General features: G+C 41.0%; 1 protein-coding gene across 1 annotated transcript in view; it reads left to right on the top strand.

Moving 5' to 3' along the window:
- The window catches only part of WDR7 (WD repeat domain 7), a 597,600-nt gene that overhangs the window by 437,115 nt on the left and 142,702 nt on the right, over nt 1–17,783 (top strand). Inside the window, 1 exon segment of the mRNA XM_077462962.1 lies at nt 3,551–3,668. Within this exon segment, the coding sequence (XP_077319088.1) occupies nt 3,551–3,668 (118 nt within the window).

Genomic DNA, 17,783 nt, shown 5'->3' with positions numbered 1-17,783 from the left:
GGGCAAACATACAACATCTGTAGGGGATCAAATAATTATTTTCTCCACTGTATGTAAATATATGTATAACGTGTAATGTGTAGACATGTGCACTGACAAAAAAAATGTGTTCGTTTTTGTTTTTTTGCTTTTTTTGAAATTTCGGAAATTCTAAAATTCGAAAATCTGAAAGAAAATCTGTAAAATTCAAAATAATTAACAATTAAATTATAGGTATTGGAATTACCTTTCAAGTTTGTTTGTGAATGCGACGAATACAAATTTAGCTGAAGTTATGAATTAATACGAAATAATGTATGCCTCATCTAAACAAATGTAATGGAACAAATTAATACATAATAATAATAAAAAGGTTTTATTATTATTATTTATTATTATCATTAGATAATGTTATGTTCCATTCTTTTAGATACGGCATTTGTTATTTCAGATAATTCGTAACTTCAGATAAATTCGTACTCGTTACGTTCACTAACAGCTAAATTTGAAAATAAATTCCAATACCTGTAATTTAATAGTTATTATTAGTTATTTCAGATTTTCAGGTTTTTGGCTTTTCATTCTTTTGAATTATCAGATTTTCATTCCTACCTTTGGATTTTCAAATATCCAAATATCTGAATTTCCGAATTCCTGAATTTCCAAAATTTTAAATTTCCGAATTCCGAAATTGCTAATTTTCGGACCTTTGAAATTCCGAAATTTGAAAATACCGAAATTCCAAAATTGAAAAATTCGGAAATTTCGGAATTAATGAATTTGTCAAAATGTATGTGAAATCAAAAACTTTTTTTTTTTTTCTACTTTTAGGGAGTGGGAAATGATTAGACCTCATAACAGGTTTTTTTTTTTTTTTTTTTTTTTTTTAATGCTACTTGCGGCATTGTTGGAGAAAAAAAGATTTGACTAGACATACACATTAAAGCTGAACTCCAGGCAAACGGCTACTGTAAATACATAGATGAAATACATATATGGTAGCTGTAATTCTGGCCACCCAGTCCTGCAATTTCCACAGCCCTGCCACAAAATTCAGCTAGGTAGTTAAGGAATACATGAATGTCCTCTACCCACCCCCAGCCTATTGATTGGACAGTGAAAGAGCAGCAGACTGATTAGGTAATCTCTCTGCTTTCTTCTTCAATGAGTATGTACCTTGCCAATACATTTGCATGCTGTACACCTGGTTTTCTGGTAATTGAAATATGGAAATGTTTTAGGTTGGCCCTGGTTTGTGTGTGTATGTGTGTACACAACCATGTTGGGAGCATTCAATCATAAGCTCCTTTTATGGGAATACACCTTTCACTGTTCAGCATAGTAGAACAAGTGTGATCTCTATATGAATAAAATCAATGTGCAAGCTAATTTGTTTTTAATTGTATATATAAACATTATGGAAGCCATATTTACATACTATTATTATTATTATACATGATTTATATAGCACAAGCAGTTTGCGCAGCCCTTTACAAAGTGGAGGCAGACGGTAGAGTTAAAATACAATTTAATACAAGAGGGTAAAGGAGGGTCCTACTCTTTAGAGGTTACAATATAAAAGTTTGCATATTCCATATACAGGCTATGCTTCTAGCCTAATAATGCAGCAGAATGATTGGTCATCATTTGTTCCTTTCTCCCAGTGTAAAATTATCATCCTGTTAAAACTGACCACAGATAGATTTTCTGTATGAGCTATGATCTTATTTCAGCATGCACTCTACAGTATACTGAAGGTCCTACCGGCTGGTTTAAGATGGCAGGGCCCAGCATGGATACACTGGTCCATGGGCATGGCTGGTATCATTAGATGTGAAGGGGTATTTATTTTATTTTATTTATTTTAAAGCCATGCTCCAGCTCCGCGAAATTGACCCTATCTGAAGAAATGGCTGCATGCCAAGATCCATCAAAATTCTTATTTAATAACAAACATCCCAAGTGTCACAGACAGTTCAAATGGTAGACGCGTTTCATACACTAACAGGTGCACTTATTCATTACAAACAAATTGACCCTGTCTGAACATTCACATTAAAAACAGAGGGTTTTATTTGTAAATGGGGATAGAGAGAAGGGATTATGGCAGTGCAAAGAATACAAAATTAAAGCAAAGTACATAAAATATCATTACATTTTATTTACATGGAACAAACATAGACATCAGAGATAGACAATAAAAACAGACAATACATATAATTCACATTATACATACAATCAGACCACAATATATAGAGGGTTTTGTTTGCACACATTTGCAGATGCATGCATAAGCTACAGTGCCTACATCAATGGTCCTCTGTGTATAGCAGTCTTAACCCTATCATTTTCAGAGTCTCCCAAGTTGGCGTGCATTTAGCAGTGAAAAGATTAGGGGCAGGTTGGAGCCTGGAGGGAGCCCTTAAGCCTGGTACACACTTTCATTTTTTTTTTGTTTTTTTTCTTCGTTGAACCCAGTGGGCTGAACGAAAAAAAAAAAACAGAGGAGCTCCGGTGAAGTTTGCTGTAGTAACTATCCCATGTTAGTCCAGTGATCTCCCCGCTGAGCTATTGTGTTCTGACAGGGGGACACCCCCCCTGCCAGAACACACCAGTCAGCGCCCTCAGACATTGGCTGAGAGAGCTGATGGAATGCCGAACGGCAGACCTTTTTCGGTCATGTTGGCTTCTGTTACATAGTCGCATAGTTAGTCTGGTTGAAAAAAAGGCACAAGTCCATCTAGTTCAACTAATAAAATATGGGCCGAATGTCCACCAGTTTCTATTGAACTTTATGTGCCTTGCGTACGCCCTTTTCTTTTGGAGAGATTTCATCTCGTTTCCTGTGGTGTCTCCAGGAAGATCAATGTAGAGGAATACAGACAGCAAAAATAACCTGATCGTGGTTTAAACATTTTCCTACTCTGTCCAAAAAAACATTATGGCTATGTATACACCTTAATCAGTCCCTACTCTATCCACAATGAATTACAACATTTTGGTTTTAGATCTGCTATTTGAATTTGAAGAGAGGGCCGAATGTTGCATTCATTTTATCCTGCTTTTGAACACGTTTTCATGCATTATTGGTATACACGTTTTGTAACAGAGCCTTCCGTCCATTGTAGAAATGGTGGCTTTTGACATTCAGCAACTGTAAAGGACTCTGGGACAGGCACAGGAAGTGTTTTTATTAAACACATCCATCTGCCATATAAAACCCTTCCTGAATATTGGAAACAGTGCTGTTGTTGGGCCCTGGTCTTTTGTGATATGTATTCAGAGCCGGGGCTGCATCATTTGTTAACAAGACCCTTTTAACACTTCGGACAGATTCACATACTGTTTTCAATCTTCACGCTTAATTATTCGATTTTGTATGTGATGCAGGAACACCCTGACTCCTAATCACTGCTTATTGTTGGGAGTCCATTATATTCTAACTGTTTGAGTGATCCCATTGACCTTGAACTGACATTATAAGCTGTGTCTAATCTTTTCACTCTATATGTTTCTAATGCCTCTTTTTTTTTTTTTTATTATTCTTCCTTTCTGCCTGATCCCTATTTAGCATCACAATCGGGTTGCCCCTGAGCCCGGCAGCGGACTCAGCCCGCTCGGCACGACACGCTCTGTCGCTCATTGCCACGGCCAGACCACCCGCCTTCATAACGACGATTGCTAAGGAGGTAAAACCTTCTCTCCATCTTTTCATTGCATCTGCACCAAATTCTTTCTGAATGGTAAAACCTGTTTCTTTTTTTGTTAATTGCCTTCTTCCCAGTTGTACATTATCTAAGGGGTTCCGTAAAAAAATGTCTAATCCTATTCGGAAGAGACAATTGACAGCAGGCTCCATATTGTTCAGTCTTTTAGAGCACCCCCTCGGTTTGATCTCACTGTAGACCCATTTGGAAAAATTCATTTAAACAACTCTGCTGCTTACCAAAAAGGAAAATCTAAAGAAATGTTCCTACTATTGAAGAGTTGAATAATCGCCTCTCCATTGGCCAGTGAGTTCAAACCACACTGTCTTCAGGTGCTAAAAACCTCCTATAGAATTTTCAGCATTGAACACTTATGCAAGTGTTGGTGACAGCTCCCCTCTCTGTGCTGTGGTTCCGTCTGCGGGCCCCTGCATTACTACAGAGTACAGTAGCAACACCGGGTCTGGTAGGAGAAACCATTGAGCCCAGCAGGGGCCAGGAACCTAATACACAAAATTCCAGTGCTGAAGATTCTTTTAGAGACTTTAGCACTTGTAGACAAGTTTGCACTAATCACCCAAGGAAGATGTACATATTCAGTTTGCAGGAGCAATTCTTTGGGAAGCAACAGTCATTTTATTCTGCAAAATCCTAAGGGTTGATAAAAAATTTTTAACTTCTGTACCAATATGAGATAAATTCTTTGCCAATATATTTTGTTGGTAAATATTTCCCATGCAAACGAGGTAATAGCAGCAATAGAAAGGAGAGTTTTGAGGGTAATTGCCGGTGTCTTGTCTAATAACGTCCTCCATCGGATAGTGTCCGCTGTGTACTGCGCATGCGCAGTACACAGCAACACAGATTCCGAAAATTGCCGAGGATGAACGGCGCCTGCGCCATGAGTCCAGGTTCTATCCCCACTATCCAAGTGGACATAGAGTAGGAATAAAAAAGAGCCGAGCGCAGCGAGGCCGAGCCCGAAGCGTGGCAAGCGAAGCTCGCCCGCGAGGGGCCCTTTAATACTCACAACCCTATGTCTGCTTGGATGGTGGGGCTACCACCTCCACTCACGGCGCAGGCGCCGTTCAGCTTCGGAAGTTTTCCGAAGCTTCGTCTGCTCCGTACTGCGCATGCGCAGTAGGGGGCGGGCACTATTTCATGGCCGGACACTATACGGCAGAACACCGGTCTTTGATTGTTAAAGATAGACAAGGCAGCTGTCAGAGCTAGTCGGGGTATACCCAGTAAAGCACAATAATAAAATCTAGAATAAGAACCAGAACACCAGTCACTAAAAATTGAAAAGTTTAAAAATGTTTTACATTTTCTTTACCAGGGAGACACATGACATTTGTCCATTCTGTACAGAACCCCTTGTTCAGCTTGAACTACATGAAATATAACACCCACAAAATAAATATATGTTACTCTTTTAAATTGACTCTCAGGCCTCATGTACACGGCTGCTGGTAAACGGATGTTCATAGGCAGTTGGATGCTTTTTTCAGCTGCCCCTGAACTCATCCAATGTTATCTTATGTGTAAATTTACACAGGTTCGTTTAATGTAGTTTTTAGCCAATTGCTCTTAGAGGCTTTTCTTTGAAGGCAAAAATGAGTTTAGATGCCAAACACGGCTAAATGTGGTGCTGGCGTTTAGCCGTGTTTTCGTTTAGAAGCGTTTTTAAAGGTGCCCTATTTTTTTTTTACATTACAAAACTTAAAAATTATGAAAAACCACAAAAAAAAATATTTAAAAAACTTGGATGGTTGAAATAATTAAATAATACTGTTTTTTTATGATGTTATCTTAAATAAACGCTCCTAGACGCAAACGTGTCTAAACACGGCGAAACAGGCGTTTTTAAACGCCGGTTTCAAGCTGTCAAAGTTGTTCAGAAGAGGTTGCCTCAGCATCCTGTGTACATTAGGCCTTAATGCTTATTCCCATTAACACACACTTTTTCAGGCACTGAGATGCATTGTGCTATGGCAGCCCAGTAATTTTGAATGGGCTCTCATTTAAAAAACAAACAAAAAAGAAAAGCTTGAAATATTTTTGGCAACACAACTCACACAGCATTCACTACTGTACATCATGGTGTTCTGTAGCTCAGGTGTGTTTTCTGTTACTACGTATGTGAGTTGGTGTGCCATTTAGAATGGAGGATAGTGCACTATGACGCACATTCAGTGCATCCAGAAAGTATTCACAACCCTTCACTTTTTCTAAATTTTGTTACGTTTACATCCTTATTCCAAAATGAATTGAATTAAATATTTTCCTCAAAATTCTACAAACAATACCCCATAATGACAATGTGAAAGAAGTTTGTTTGAAATCTTTGCAAATTTATTCAAAATAAAAAACAAAAAAAAACAAAAATCCCATGTACATAAGTATTCACAGCCTTTGCTCAATAATTTGTTAAAACACCTTTGGCACCAATTACAGCCGCAAGTGTTTTTGAGCGTGATGCTACAAGCTTGGTACCGCTATTTTTGGACAGTTTCTCCCATTCTTTGCAGGACCTTTCAAGCTCCATAAGGTTGAATGGGGAGAAATCGGTGCACAGATATTTTCAGATCTTTCCCGAGATGTTCAATCAAGTTCAAGTCTGGGCCACTCAAGGACATTCACAGAGTTGTCCCATAGCCACCCCTTTATCTTGGCTGTGTGTTTAGGGTCGTTGTCTTGTTGGCAGATGAACCTTGGCCCCAGTCTGAGGTTCAGAGCGCTCTGGAGCAGGTTTTCATCAAAAGATGTCTCTGTACATTGCTGCATTCGTCTTTGCCTTAATCCTGATTAGTCTCCCAGTTCCTGCCACTGGAAAAACCCCACAGCATGATGCTGCCACCACCATGCTTCACTGTAGAGATGATATTGGTCATGAGTTGTGCCTGGTTTTCTCCAGACATGATGCTTGCCTTTCAGGCCAAAGAGTTCAATCTTTTTTTCTCATAGTCTGAGAGTCCTTCAGGTGCCTTTTGGCAACCTCCGGACGGGCTGTCATGTGCCTTTTACTGAGGAGTGGCTTCTGTCTGGCCACTCTACCATACAGGCCTGATTGGTGGAGTGCTGCAGAGATGGCTGTTCTTCTGGAAGTTTCTTCTCTCTCCACAGAGAAACGCTGGAGCTTTGTCAGAGTGACCATCGGGTTCTTGGTCAACCCCCTAAGACCCTTCTCCCCCTATTGCTTAGTGTTGCTGGGCAGCCCGCTCTAGGAAGAGTCCTGGTGGTTCCAAACTTCTTTCATTTATGGATGATGGAGGCCACTGTGCTCATTGGGACCTTCAATGCTACAGAAATTTTTCTGTACTCTTCCCCCAGATCAGTGCCTTGATACAATCCTGTCTCAGAGGTCTGCAGACAATTCCTTGGCCTTCATGGCTTGGTTTGTGCTCTGACATGCACTGGTAACTGTGGGACCTTGTATAGACAGGTATGTGCCTTTTCAAATCATGTCGAATCAACTGAATTTACCACAGGTGGACTCCACAGGTGAACTCCAATCAATTTGTGGAAAACACAATTCACCTGAGCTCACGTTTGAGTGTCATAGCAAAGGCTGTGAATGATTTTATGATTTTAAGCAGACTGCTTTCACATTGTCATTATGGGGTATTATTTGAAGAATTTTGAGGAAAATAATGAATTGAATCCATTTTGAAATAAGGCTGTAACATAACAAAATGTGGAAAAAGTTAAGCGCTGTGAATGCTTTCTGGATGCACTGTATAACCACATTATAATGTGCTTTGTGACAAACTAGAAAATGGGCAAAATTCATCAGTGGGTGACTCCATCTTGTCATCTTAACTGAGTTAACCATATGTGAAGTTTGTATGAAGAATAATGCTTGTTATATAATCTGAGTGCTAAAATTTGCATTAATCGAGTTCAGGTGGGAAAAAAAAAAAACTTTCGAAAACAGTAAAAAAAAAAAAAAAAATTCTCCAATTAGTCAATTGTGCCGATTTTATTAACCACTTCCCTACCACCAAAAGAAAGCTCTATTTGTCTCAAAAAAAGATAAAAAAATTATTTGGGTACAGTGTTGCATGACTGTGCAACTGTCCTTCAAAGTTCGACAGCACTGAAAGCTGAAAATTGGCCTGTGCAGGAAGGGAGTAAAAGTGCCTGGTATTGAAGTGGTTAAGCTAACCTACTCATTTCTTAACAAACCTATACTAAAATTCTAAAGAATGTGTTTATAAATAATAGTATTAACAGCCCTGCTATAATTAAATGTTAATGATCTATTAGAAAAGTTTAACTTTTCCAAAACGTCTTTCAGGACAGCACCCGAGAGATCATGGCTCCTCCTCCCACAGGAAACACCTCATCAGTCAAGTCTGTGGAGGCCTCCACGTAGCTTCCATCAGTTTTTTGTGTTTCCTCCAGCTGGAGGAACACCTCTGGTGGGAGCCATCATCTCTCAGGGCTTTCCTGTGAGACACCGGTTCTCACCTGTTGAGTCTTTTTCTAAGGTGACTGATCCTCCCACTTGCCTCCTACTGGACGGTCCCGTGCTCCCTCTCCCTCTTCTGTGGTCGGGGAGAGGCCGTTCGACTGGCTGTACCATTCCCCACTTTTATTTTCAGACAGGCGGCAGCTGTTTTTTTTTCCCCCGATGACGTTGTATCACGGGATGGAGCGATAGCGGGCGTCATTGTTCTGGTGGCCGAGGCTCTCCTCGGCAGCATCCTGAATGGGAGGTCGCTGTACTTCCAGGTCGGCACATGGCGTCATTTCCCGCCACAAAGCGCAGGGGTAGAGCGCAGGATCACCTGGTGCCTTAAAGTTCCAGTTCCGGTTCAGCACAGCAGCGTTTTCAAACCAGCGTTTTCGTTCACCATGCGTCCGCAAGCACCTATGGATAGCGATGCAGCGGATAAGGGCAAGCCAAGGCGCCAGCAAGGCTAAGGTAGGAAACACCGTTTACTGGTAACCTGGGCCATTTTCTCCTGTGGGGGGATTATTCACCCTCTCTCCCCTCACCCCCCCATCTCCCTGGGAATGTCTGCTGCCAGTTAAGGCACACTACATTACTGTTTAGCAGTGGGGGATCTTAGGTGTTGGTGGTGATGGCTTGCTGGGCACAAGGTGGGCCTTCCTAAGTGCACCTGGTTGTTTATTTGCGCTATGTCGCATTTATTTTTAGTGTGATTTCCTCATCTTTTTTCTGTTTGTCCAGGCCAAAAGTGCTGTCCAACCAGTTATGAGAAGGTGTGCTGTCTGCAAAGAAAAGCTGAGCGAAGCTTGGGCTAAAACACTCTGTGCAGCTTGCTTTGCAAATCTGGTCAGGGAAGAGTCTCCCTCCATCTGTGGCGATTTGGATACAACCCTAAAGGATGAACTCAGGGCCACCTTTCCAGCATTCAGATCAAACCTAAGAAAGGCGCTAGGGCCCTCAGGGGAGCGTAGGACTCCGCAGCCACTATTACTAATAGGGGGTCCAATATCCCAGGACACTTCTCAAGAGTCCGTTTCCCTTGCTCCAGATGAGTCAGATTCTGAGGAGGAGCAAAATGATACACAGACCGCTTCTAAGTACAAGTTGTCGCTAGAAGAGGTAGGGGGACTCCTAAAAGTAATTCATGCTACGTTGGGGATATAGGAGGAAAAGAAGGAACTCTCCCAACATGACCGTATGTACGCTGGCTTAGGAGATTCAAAAGGCCGCTCTTCCAGTTCATTCAATCATCTCTGATATGATTAAAAGAGAGTGGTTGGGACCTGATAAAAAGCCATTCTTTTCCAGGGCTCACAAAAGAAGATTCCCTTTTGAGGATAATTCAGACTTTATTTTGAACAAAGTACCAAAATTGGACTCCGCCTTTTCTCAGGTCTCATAATCTACAGACCTCGCCTTTGAGGATATGGGCTCGCTGAAGGAACCCATGGACAAACGGATGGACCTGCTTCTTAGAAGAGCCTGGCAGTCACTGATAAATAATCTAAAACTGGCAATGGCAACAATTTGTGTTGCAAGGAATTTAGATCACAGGGTTAACCAGTTAAAGGCACACATTACAGCAGATTCCCCAAAACAGGAGATACTAGACTCCTTTTCAACTTTATAGGCAGCAATATCCTATATTTCAGATGCTTCAGAAGAGTCTATTTGCATGACGGCCAGGTCAGCAGCGCTAACGAATTCTGCTAGGAGGGCTTTATGGCTGAAAACGTGACCAGGGGATGCTGCATCTAAGAATAGATTGTGTAGTATTCCCTTCGCGGGAGATTTTTTGTTTGGCTTAGAACTGGAGTCTGTTCTTGACCGTATGGCGGATAAAAAATATTTTCCGGTCAAGAAGAAACAGGTGCAGACCCGTAGGCGTTTTTTTTTTTCAGGCCCAAAAAGGGCAGCAGGAGCGAAAAACTCAGAACAAGAGGAAACCACGGTCTTCCCAGAAGCCCAAAAGTAGGGCTGGAGCGCTCCTCAATCCTCCTACGACCACCGGAAAAACTCAATGACTCTCCCCTCAAGGTCAGGGGAAGACTCCAGGAGTTTCTTCCTCAGTGGAGAGCCATCACTTCAAACCAGTTTATTGTGAACATGCTCTCCCAGGGATACGTAATAGAATTTACGGAAGAACCTCCAAGAAGATTTTTGATGACAAACATCTCAAGGGATCCAGTCAAGGCTTTCGCCATGAAGTCCCTAATTCAAGAACTGAAAACTCAGTGAGTCATTGGGACCCAAAGCATAGAGTGCAAGATCTGGGAAGAGGCATTTTGAATTGGGCAGAGCTTCATACTCTTTCCTTGTCTGCGGTCCATCTAAAGGGTACTCTAAACAGAGTAGCGTACTTCCTCAGCAGGAACCAGGTAGTCGAAGCAGATTGGCAATTGAATCCGGAGGTCTTCCATTTGGTTGTGAAGAAATGGGGGCAGCCAAGAGTAGATCTCTTTGCGAATCAGGGAAATTCTCAAGTACCTCGCTTCTTCTCCCTTAACAGGCACGAGTCATCACTAGGAGTGGACGCTCTGGTGCACAGTTGGAAGTTTCATCTCTGTTAGGTGTTCCCCCCGTTTTCAGCTGATCCCTCGAGTCATAAACAAAATCAGGCAAAAGGATACGACTGTAATTCTCATCACTCCTTTCTGGCCCAAAGGGCCCTGGTTCTCATTTCTTCTGTAGATGCAACTAAAACCATATTGGCACCTTCCGTTAAGACAAGACCTCCTGTTACAAGGTCCTCTGCTTCACCAGAAAGTAGCAAAACTAAAGCTCACGGCTTGGTTTTCGGAAGGACAACTCTTGAAGAGAAAGGGTTTCTCAGGTTAGTGGCTACTTTCATATCTAGCAGAAAGAAGGTCACAAGAGCATTATATTCCAAAGTCTGGAAGGTCTTTAACTCTTGGTGCACAGCATCTGCCAGATCACTAAAACAGATTTCCTCTGTTCTGGAGTTCTTGCAAGAGAGAGCAGGCAAGGGCTTAGCGATCAGCACACTCAAGGTTCAAGTTGCTGCGCTGGGGTATTCTTGGAAAGATCTATTTCATCAGAACCCTTAGTGATTAGATTCTTTAAAGCACTCACCTGCTCTAGACCAGTGGTGATTAAAAGTTGTCCAGTGTGGGACTTGTCAATTGTTCTACAGGCCCTGACCAGGGAACCTTTTGAACCCATTAATTTAGCTTCCCTGAAATGTTACTTTTTAGTGGCTATCACAACAGCTCGGAGAGTCAGTGAGCCGCAAGCCTTATCAATCAGGGAGCCATTTTTTTCAGACCAGATTGTTCTAGTTTTTTGCCAAAAGTTTATTCGGTCCAGAATCGAACACAAAATATAATACTTCCTACATTTTGCTCTAATCCATCGGGTAAGAAAGAAGAAGAATTCCGTAATATGGATGTTAAAAGAGCAGTCCTAAGTTACTTAGAAGCCACTAAAGACTTTAGATGTGCGGACACACTATTTATTTTATTTTCAGGCAATAAAAAAGAAAGACAAGCTTCCAGAGGAACCATAGCAAGATGGTTGAGAATGGCTATCTTTCAGGTCAAGAAAGTCCAATAAGTGTCCAGGCTCATTCTACAAAGGCTTTGGCGGTTAGCTGGGCAGAAAAAGCTGGTGCCACCCCCGTACAGATCTGTAAGGCAGCTACTTGGACAAGTCTGACGACCTTTGCCCGTCATTATAGATTGGACCTCATGACAGCTGGGGATCAGGCTTTTGGAAGGAAACTCTTAAAGGCTGTTGTCCCATCCTAATTGGAGTAAGTCTCGATAATCCTCTCGGGTGCTGTCCTGAAAAACGTTTTGGAAAATTGCAAGTTAGACTTACCGGTAACTTGTTTTCCAATAGGCTTTCAGGACAGCAATAACCCGCCCTAATTATGCTGTTGCTGTAATACTATGATATAAATGTCGCTTATGTGTTGCAGCTGGGGCTGAAGGTTCTCTACAAACAACTGATGGAAGCTACATGGAGGCCTCCTTTTAAAGACTTGACTGATGAGGTGTTTCCTGTGGGAGGAGGAGCCATGATCTCTTGGGTGCTGTCCTGAAAGCCTATTGGAAAACAAGTTACTGGTATGTCTAACTTGCAATTTTTCTGTAGGTAAATTGTTTTGTCACCAGCTGCCAGTTCATGTAGTCTTCACCAGAATTTCCCAAGGTCCTCTTTGCCAGGAATCATGTGGCCAGTGCAGAGACAATGATCATGAGACCAACCTGAGGATGCAGAGTTTACATTTTAGGCCTCATTCACACAGGAAGTTTTTTTTTTTATCCTCCCATAAGCCTATGCTCCAGGGGAGGAAAATGCAGCCTTAAAGATGTGCCTAAAGTTGCATTTTGAAAATGCATTTAGGAGCGTCAAGCGCTTGAGTGTTCATTCCATTGGCCAGAATATAAATGTATTCTGGTCATTGTAATGAACAAACGCTTAAGAAGTACTAGATGTGCTTAGCGCTTACATAGGTACAATGTACCCTTACTCATTCACCAAAATAAAGTGCAAATTAAACACACACAGCCAGTTTTTGACAAATCCTTTATTCAATCCCCCCTCCCACCCGAAACAAAACTGTGCCCTAAAGTAGATCTAACTTAAATTATGTTGAACGCCGACCCAAACAGAAATAAAAGCCCAACCTGCACCAACGGTTGGCTCCCATCTGGTGACATCATAGTGGGGGCCGTGATCACCCGGTGACATCAGCAGGTGCCCCCTCCCTTAGTTTATTTAGCAACTGGAGGTGGCAGAGCTGTCTTTCAGTGGGAGCCAGGCATCGGTGCGGGTTTTTTATTTTTTTATTTTTTTTTATTTAGTTTAGTACGTTGACTTTAGAGTCAGTGTATATGGTATTTACCGTGCGTTTTTTACTAGTGCGGTAAATACCACATAAACTGACAGTGACTTGACATTTTGAATATGGCATGAGGTAATTGGAAAAAATTTGTCACGTGATGCAATTATCTCATGCGATATTCTTTAGTGAATTAAGCCCTGGATCATAGCACAGATGTGGAGGAAATACACAAAGGACACTAGGATTCAAGGCAGAATACGCACGACTCAAATTATTCCAAGCATCTGATTATTTTTTATTTTTTTTGGAGCATCTAATTCGCAACCTTTATAGATGCATAAACTGGTACAAAGTTGTTAAAGTATATAAATGTTTTGTTTACACCAGACGCTACCATCAATTTCTGCAACTAATATGAAAGAGCTATAATTTATTGGTTTTGGGTGGCTTAAAAAAACGAGTTTATATTTTAAAGGAATGTATTTGCCACGTGTCCTTTAGAACAAATCTGTTGCCAGGAAAGACAAATTTAAAAAGGCACCCTGCAGAAGAAGACTATTAATAACAATCCAATAGGCGTGACTCTCATCTTCACTCTCTTGCAGAGCACTGAGGGGGCTAAATAATCTTCAGCATTTCCCACTTCTGAGTGTGCCACATGACAGGTCCCCCCTGCTGATATAGTGGCCATGTTCCTATTTAGGTGTACTTGTCTTGATTACTTTAGTAAAGCCCAGTTCATAACAATATGTTTCTTTTAGATTAGAGAGCAGAATGCTTAAAACTTTTGTCAGTTTCTTTTTTAATGCTTTTAGTGCCCCCATTGGAGAGATTTCTCCTTATTTCCTGTCCCAATAACCATGTTCACCAAGAAGTGAGGTAAAATGTTGTAAACAGTCACTTTTGGTAAAGTGAAGAAGGTCTGGAACCTACTAACTGGTTATTACTGGTTTTGTGGCCATGTTGACGCTTCAGCTCCCAACTTTCTGCCCTGTTTTTGTCTTGCATAGACTGCAGTCTAAACCTTAACTTTTTCTCACGCTGTCCAAAACTTAAAAAAAGCTTTAGCTGCTGTGATGTAGTTAACAGGTGTTGAATTAATTCAGAAAGATAATTTAGTGTTAGGTGAATTGAGTGACAAATTATATGCTGTGGCTTGTGTGCCGCACATGTGTCTAAAGTGACCCACAGTGAATGATTCCTGTTGTGTTTCTGGGATCAGAAGTAAGGGGAAATCTTCCCTATAGGATAAAAACAGCAAAAAGTAAAAAGAGAAGTTCTACCCATTTCCTACTCAATCAAAAAAGTATTGCCTAAAGAGACAATTTAGACCCTATTACCAGCCTTGTAAAACTCCCCCGCCCACCATTCAATAATATAGCATTAAAGCCCAAGTGTCAAGTTGGATTGTTGAGTCCTTTGAAGCCGAGTTTGTGTGAGGACTGGCAGGGCTTCAAGAAACAATTTTACCAAGTTAAAAGGCCATTTGCCTGCAAGAGAATTAGTAGTACATGCCCTTCTTCAGTGGCCCATGGTACCTACCTCACTTCTGTTTCAGTGCTACAACCTCCCCCCAGTTTCTCTAGCCTTTGAAACTACCAGGCGTATTGTATCCCCACCATGTGAGAGGCTCCTTTCTCTGACCTCTAGATCTCTACAGGGCTTGGCGGTGACTTAAGTGTCATAAGAAGTTGTCGGCACTGGGGAGACACAGGCAAACGACACTCCCTGAAGTGTCAAATGATGAAAAGATTGACAGAGGAGGTGCTGGAATAGAGGGGATGTAGTAGTCATGGCGTACGGGAGAACTGAATATACTACCTCCTTCTTCTCTTGATTGCCTTTTGAATGGTTTACAGACCTAACAGGGTCTCTTTAATGCCAACTTGGGAAGAACTTGAGGTCATTTGTTAAGCTCTGGCCTGGGCACCAAGGGAAGTAAACAGGCACCTATGGGTTAGAGTTTTATCACATGTACATACTGTATATGTGGTATTAGTTTTGGCAGTGTTTAAGACCTGATGTAAAATTTTTTGTTAGTTAAATAGACATGAAGCCCCATGGCTTAAAGAGGACCTTCAGTCATTTTTTTCATCTTTCCATCTATTAAATCTTCTGCCCTTGTTATTTTAAATTGGATAGTACTATATACATCCCACTTCCTATTTCTTGTCTGGTAAAAAGCCTAGGCTTATGATATCATGCACAGCTCTCTCTCACTCTCGTGAAACTATGCCAGGAAGTGAACAGGCAGCAGCTTCAGCTGCCCACAGTTAAAATGGATGCAGCCAGACTTAGTGGAGGGAGATTTCTGCAGCATATTTGGCAAGTACAGAATCGCAATATATATATAAAATGAATATGCAAAGTGGTTAGAGGGAAGCTTCAGAAAGGCAAAGATTTTTTTTATTACAAATTATGTGAGCAGACTGCAGTTCCTCTTTAAGTTTATCTTGCGTGTCTTGCCAAATAGGCTCTACATTAAACGCAGACTTGTGTGTACATGGCCTACTGCCTGACTCAATTGCAACAATATGAGAGAAATGTTCTCATCCTGTAATAACTTTCCTGTCTGCTGTTTCCTCTGAATGTTACACACAGTCAATTAGAGGCAGCAGCTGTAATTATTGAAGGTTTTCTCATTCCCCGGAGAGTGTTCTGTTCCTTAAGCCCAGTTTACTATCCTTTATGACAGAATTGAAATGAAATCCAATTGATCACCCTATCATTCAGAGGGACATCCAATATGTCGATGGCACTCTTAAAGATCTATGCATGTACAAATAACAGTAATGTATGAAGTGAAGCTCCACTGTATTACAAAGAAGTATTTAAAGAAGAACTCTTGTCTAATTATAAAGCAGGATATAGTAAAATGTGGAGCTGGTAGGAGCACAACATCTGATCAGTTAATACTTCAGCCTGCTTTCTTCACAAGAACAGCTAATATCTAACCCTTTTACCTAACATTCTTCCCTACATTATGGAAATCATTAACACAGTTCATGCTGGAGAAGAGGGAAGCTCCCACTGCATTATAGGAGCCAAACTTTGTTTTTGCAGAGCTATAAATGTTTAAATTAGTTTGAGATGAACACATTGATCTGGTTGGATCAGACCTGTGGGCAGTCCGTGTCCTGTGTAGACACATCCTACTTGACCTATCATTGTAACTGCAAAAATGCATTGTAACGGGTAGCAACCAATCAAATATCTTAGATTGCTGTAGATTATTCATTCATCTATCTGCTGCCAGAACCTCAAAGTACTGATGTATAACGATGGCAGCTGGTCCGTAATTGGTTAAATAATCCCCCAAAAATTTGTGACATTAATATTAGTGTACCAATCAATCATCAATTCCACAGTGGCACAACCACTGCTACTATGCAGTGAACACTCGATTATCTGCAAGTGATATAATCAAACATGCAAATAAGGCAAACCTTTCAAAATCATACACATAAGTAAATACAACTGTCCAAATAACAGTGTATAAATCTTCAGAGTGATTAAATTCAGGAAAGTTTGTGATTAACACTCAACTCTCTAGGTGAGTAGAGCCAGGGATAATACACCTTATATCCACCACCAGTGCGATTAAATAGAGCTATCTCCCCTATGGAAATGCACTCACCAGATTAAATTACCTTTCACTCTCATGAAGAGGCAAATATCCACCTGGTAGTATCACTCTGCAATCAGCAGGTCTCGTCTCATCACATGTGTGTGAGAGAGAGCCAAAATCCTCAAAGTGCATTAATCCCATAAAACATTTATTAAAACCCAAGTAAACCACTTGCATTTAAAATCATCGAATACATTGCATTTAAATGGGTAGGTATCAGGCAACAAATCATCCCAGTCTCACCACCTCCACATTGGTTTCAACTTTATTTTAGTATTGCTAGCCTGCTCGTATAAATCTGAACAATTTTCTAAACTTACTTTGTGAAAATCTACACACATTTATTTCCTTGAATTCTGTGGCTTGTATTGAATATGCCCTGAGAATAGGCACGGCTGTGTCACACATTTCACAGAACCTGCCTTTTGAACTAAAGAGGTGCTGAGAGGAGGCCCTTCAGAAGGATCTATCATATACCTCCCAACTTTCTGAGATGGGAACGAAGGACACCTATTAGCAAAAGTATGCAGGCATTGGACATACCCCCTGCCACGCCCCCCTTAAAGGAAAATTGTATATAAATATTCTATATAAATAAACAATTGGTTAAAGCTTTTTTCAACCAGGGTGCCTTGGCAAAATGCCAAAAAATTGCCCAAAAATTGTAAACCAGCCAGCGGGTAGCTGAAGCTTGCTTTTCAGTTGCATAAGGCCACAGAATTTCATTGTGCACCATTACTATCTTCCAGCTGTACTTGTCCGGACAACCAATGATGTCATCAGTTCATAAGGAGGACATTGGGCAACTGCACAACATTCTTTTTTGCCCCTCTCTGTCAGCACTGGGGTCACATTAGCAGAGTGAGGGAGAGAGACATTGGAATGGTAGTCAATACCAGCACACAAAAGTGTATTTTCTTTGGAAGAGTAAATTGCCTCTAATGTTGGGTGTCCTACATTGCAGATGTTGCTGCATTATGTAAAACTATTAGTTTCATTTTTTTGCATTTTAGAATGGGGGGCCTCAGGATTGTGCAGAATTTTGGTACCTTGACTGAAAAAAACGTTGAGAAACACTTGGTTAAGACACAAGTGCTTTTTTACCTCTACTATTCCTCTATAATGGCTTTTGAAATTTACAAATGCAGCCATTTAGAAATTGAATGAAAGGTTTAGCACTGGGAAATGCTTTTTGATAAT

This window comes from Lithobates pipiens, unplaced genomic scaffold (genome assembly GCF_037356315.1).
Source record: "Lithobates pipiens isolate NorthernLeopardFrog02 unplaced genomic scaffold, aLitPip1_a1.2 Scaffold_3, whole genome shotgun sequence".
Lineage (NCBI taxonomy): Eukaryota > Metazoa > Chordata > Amphibia > Anura > Ranidae > Lithobates > Lithobates pipiens.
This window is presented reverse-complemented; position numbering and strand designations above follow the sequence as displayed.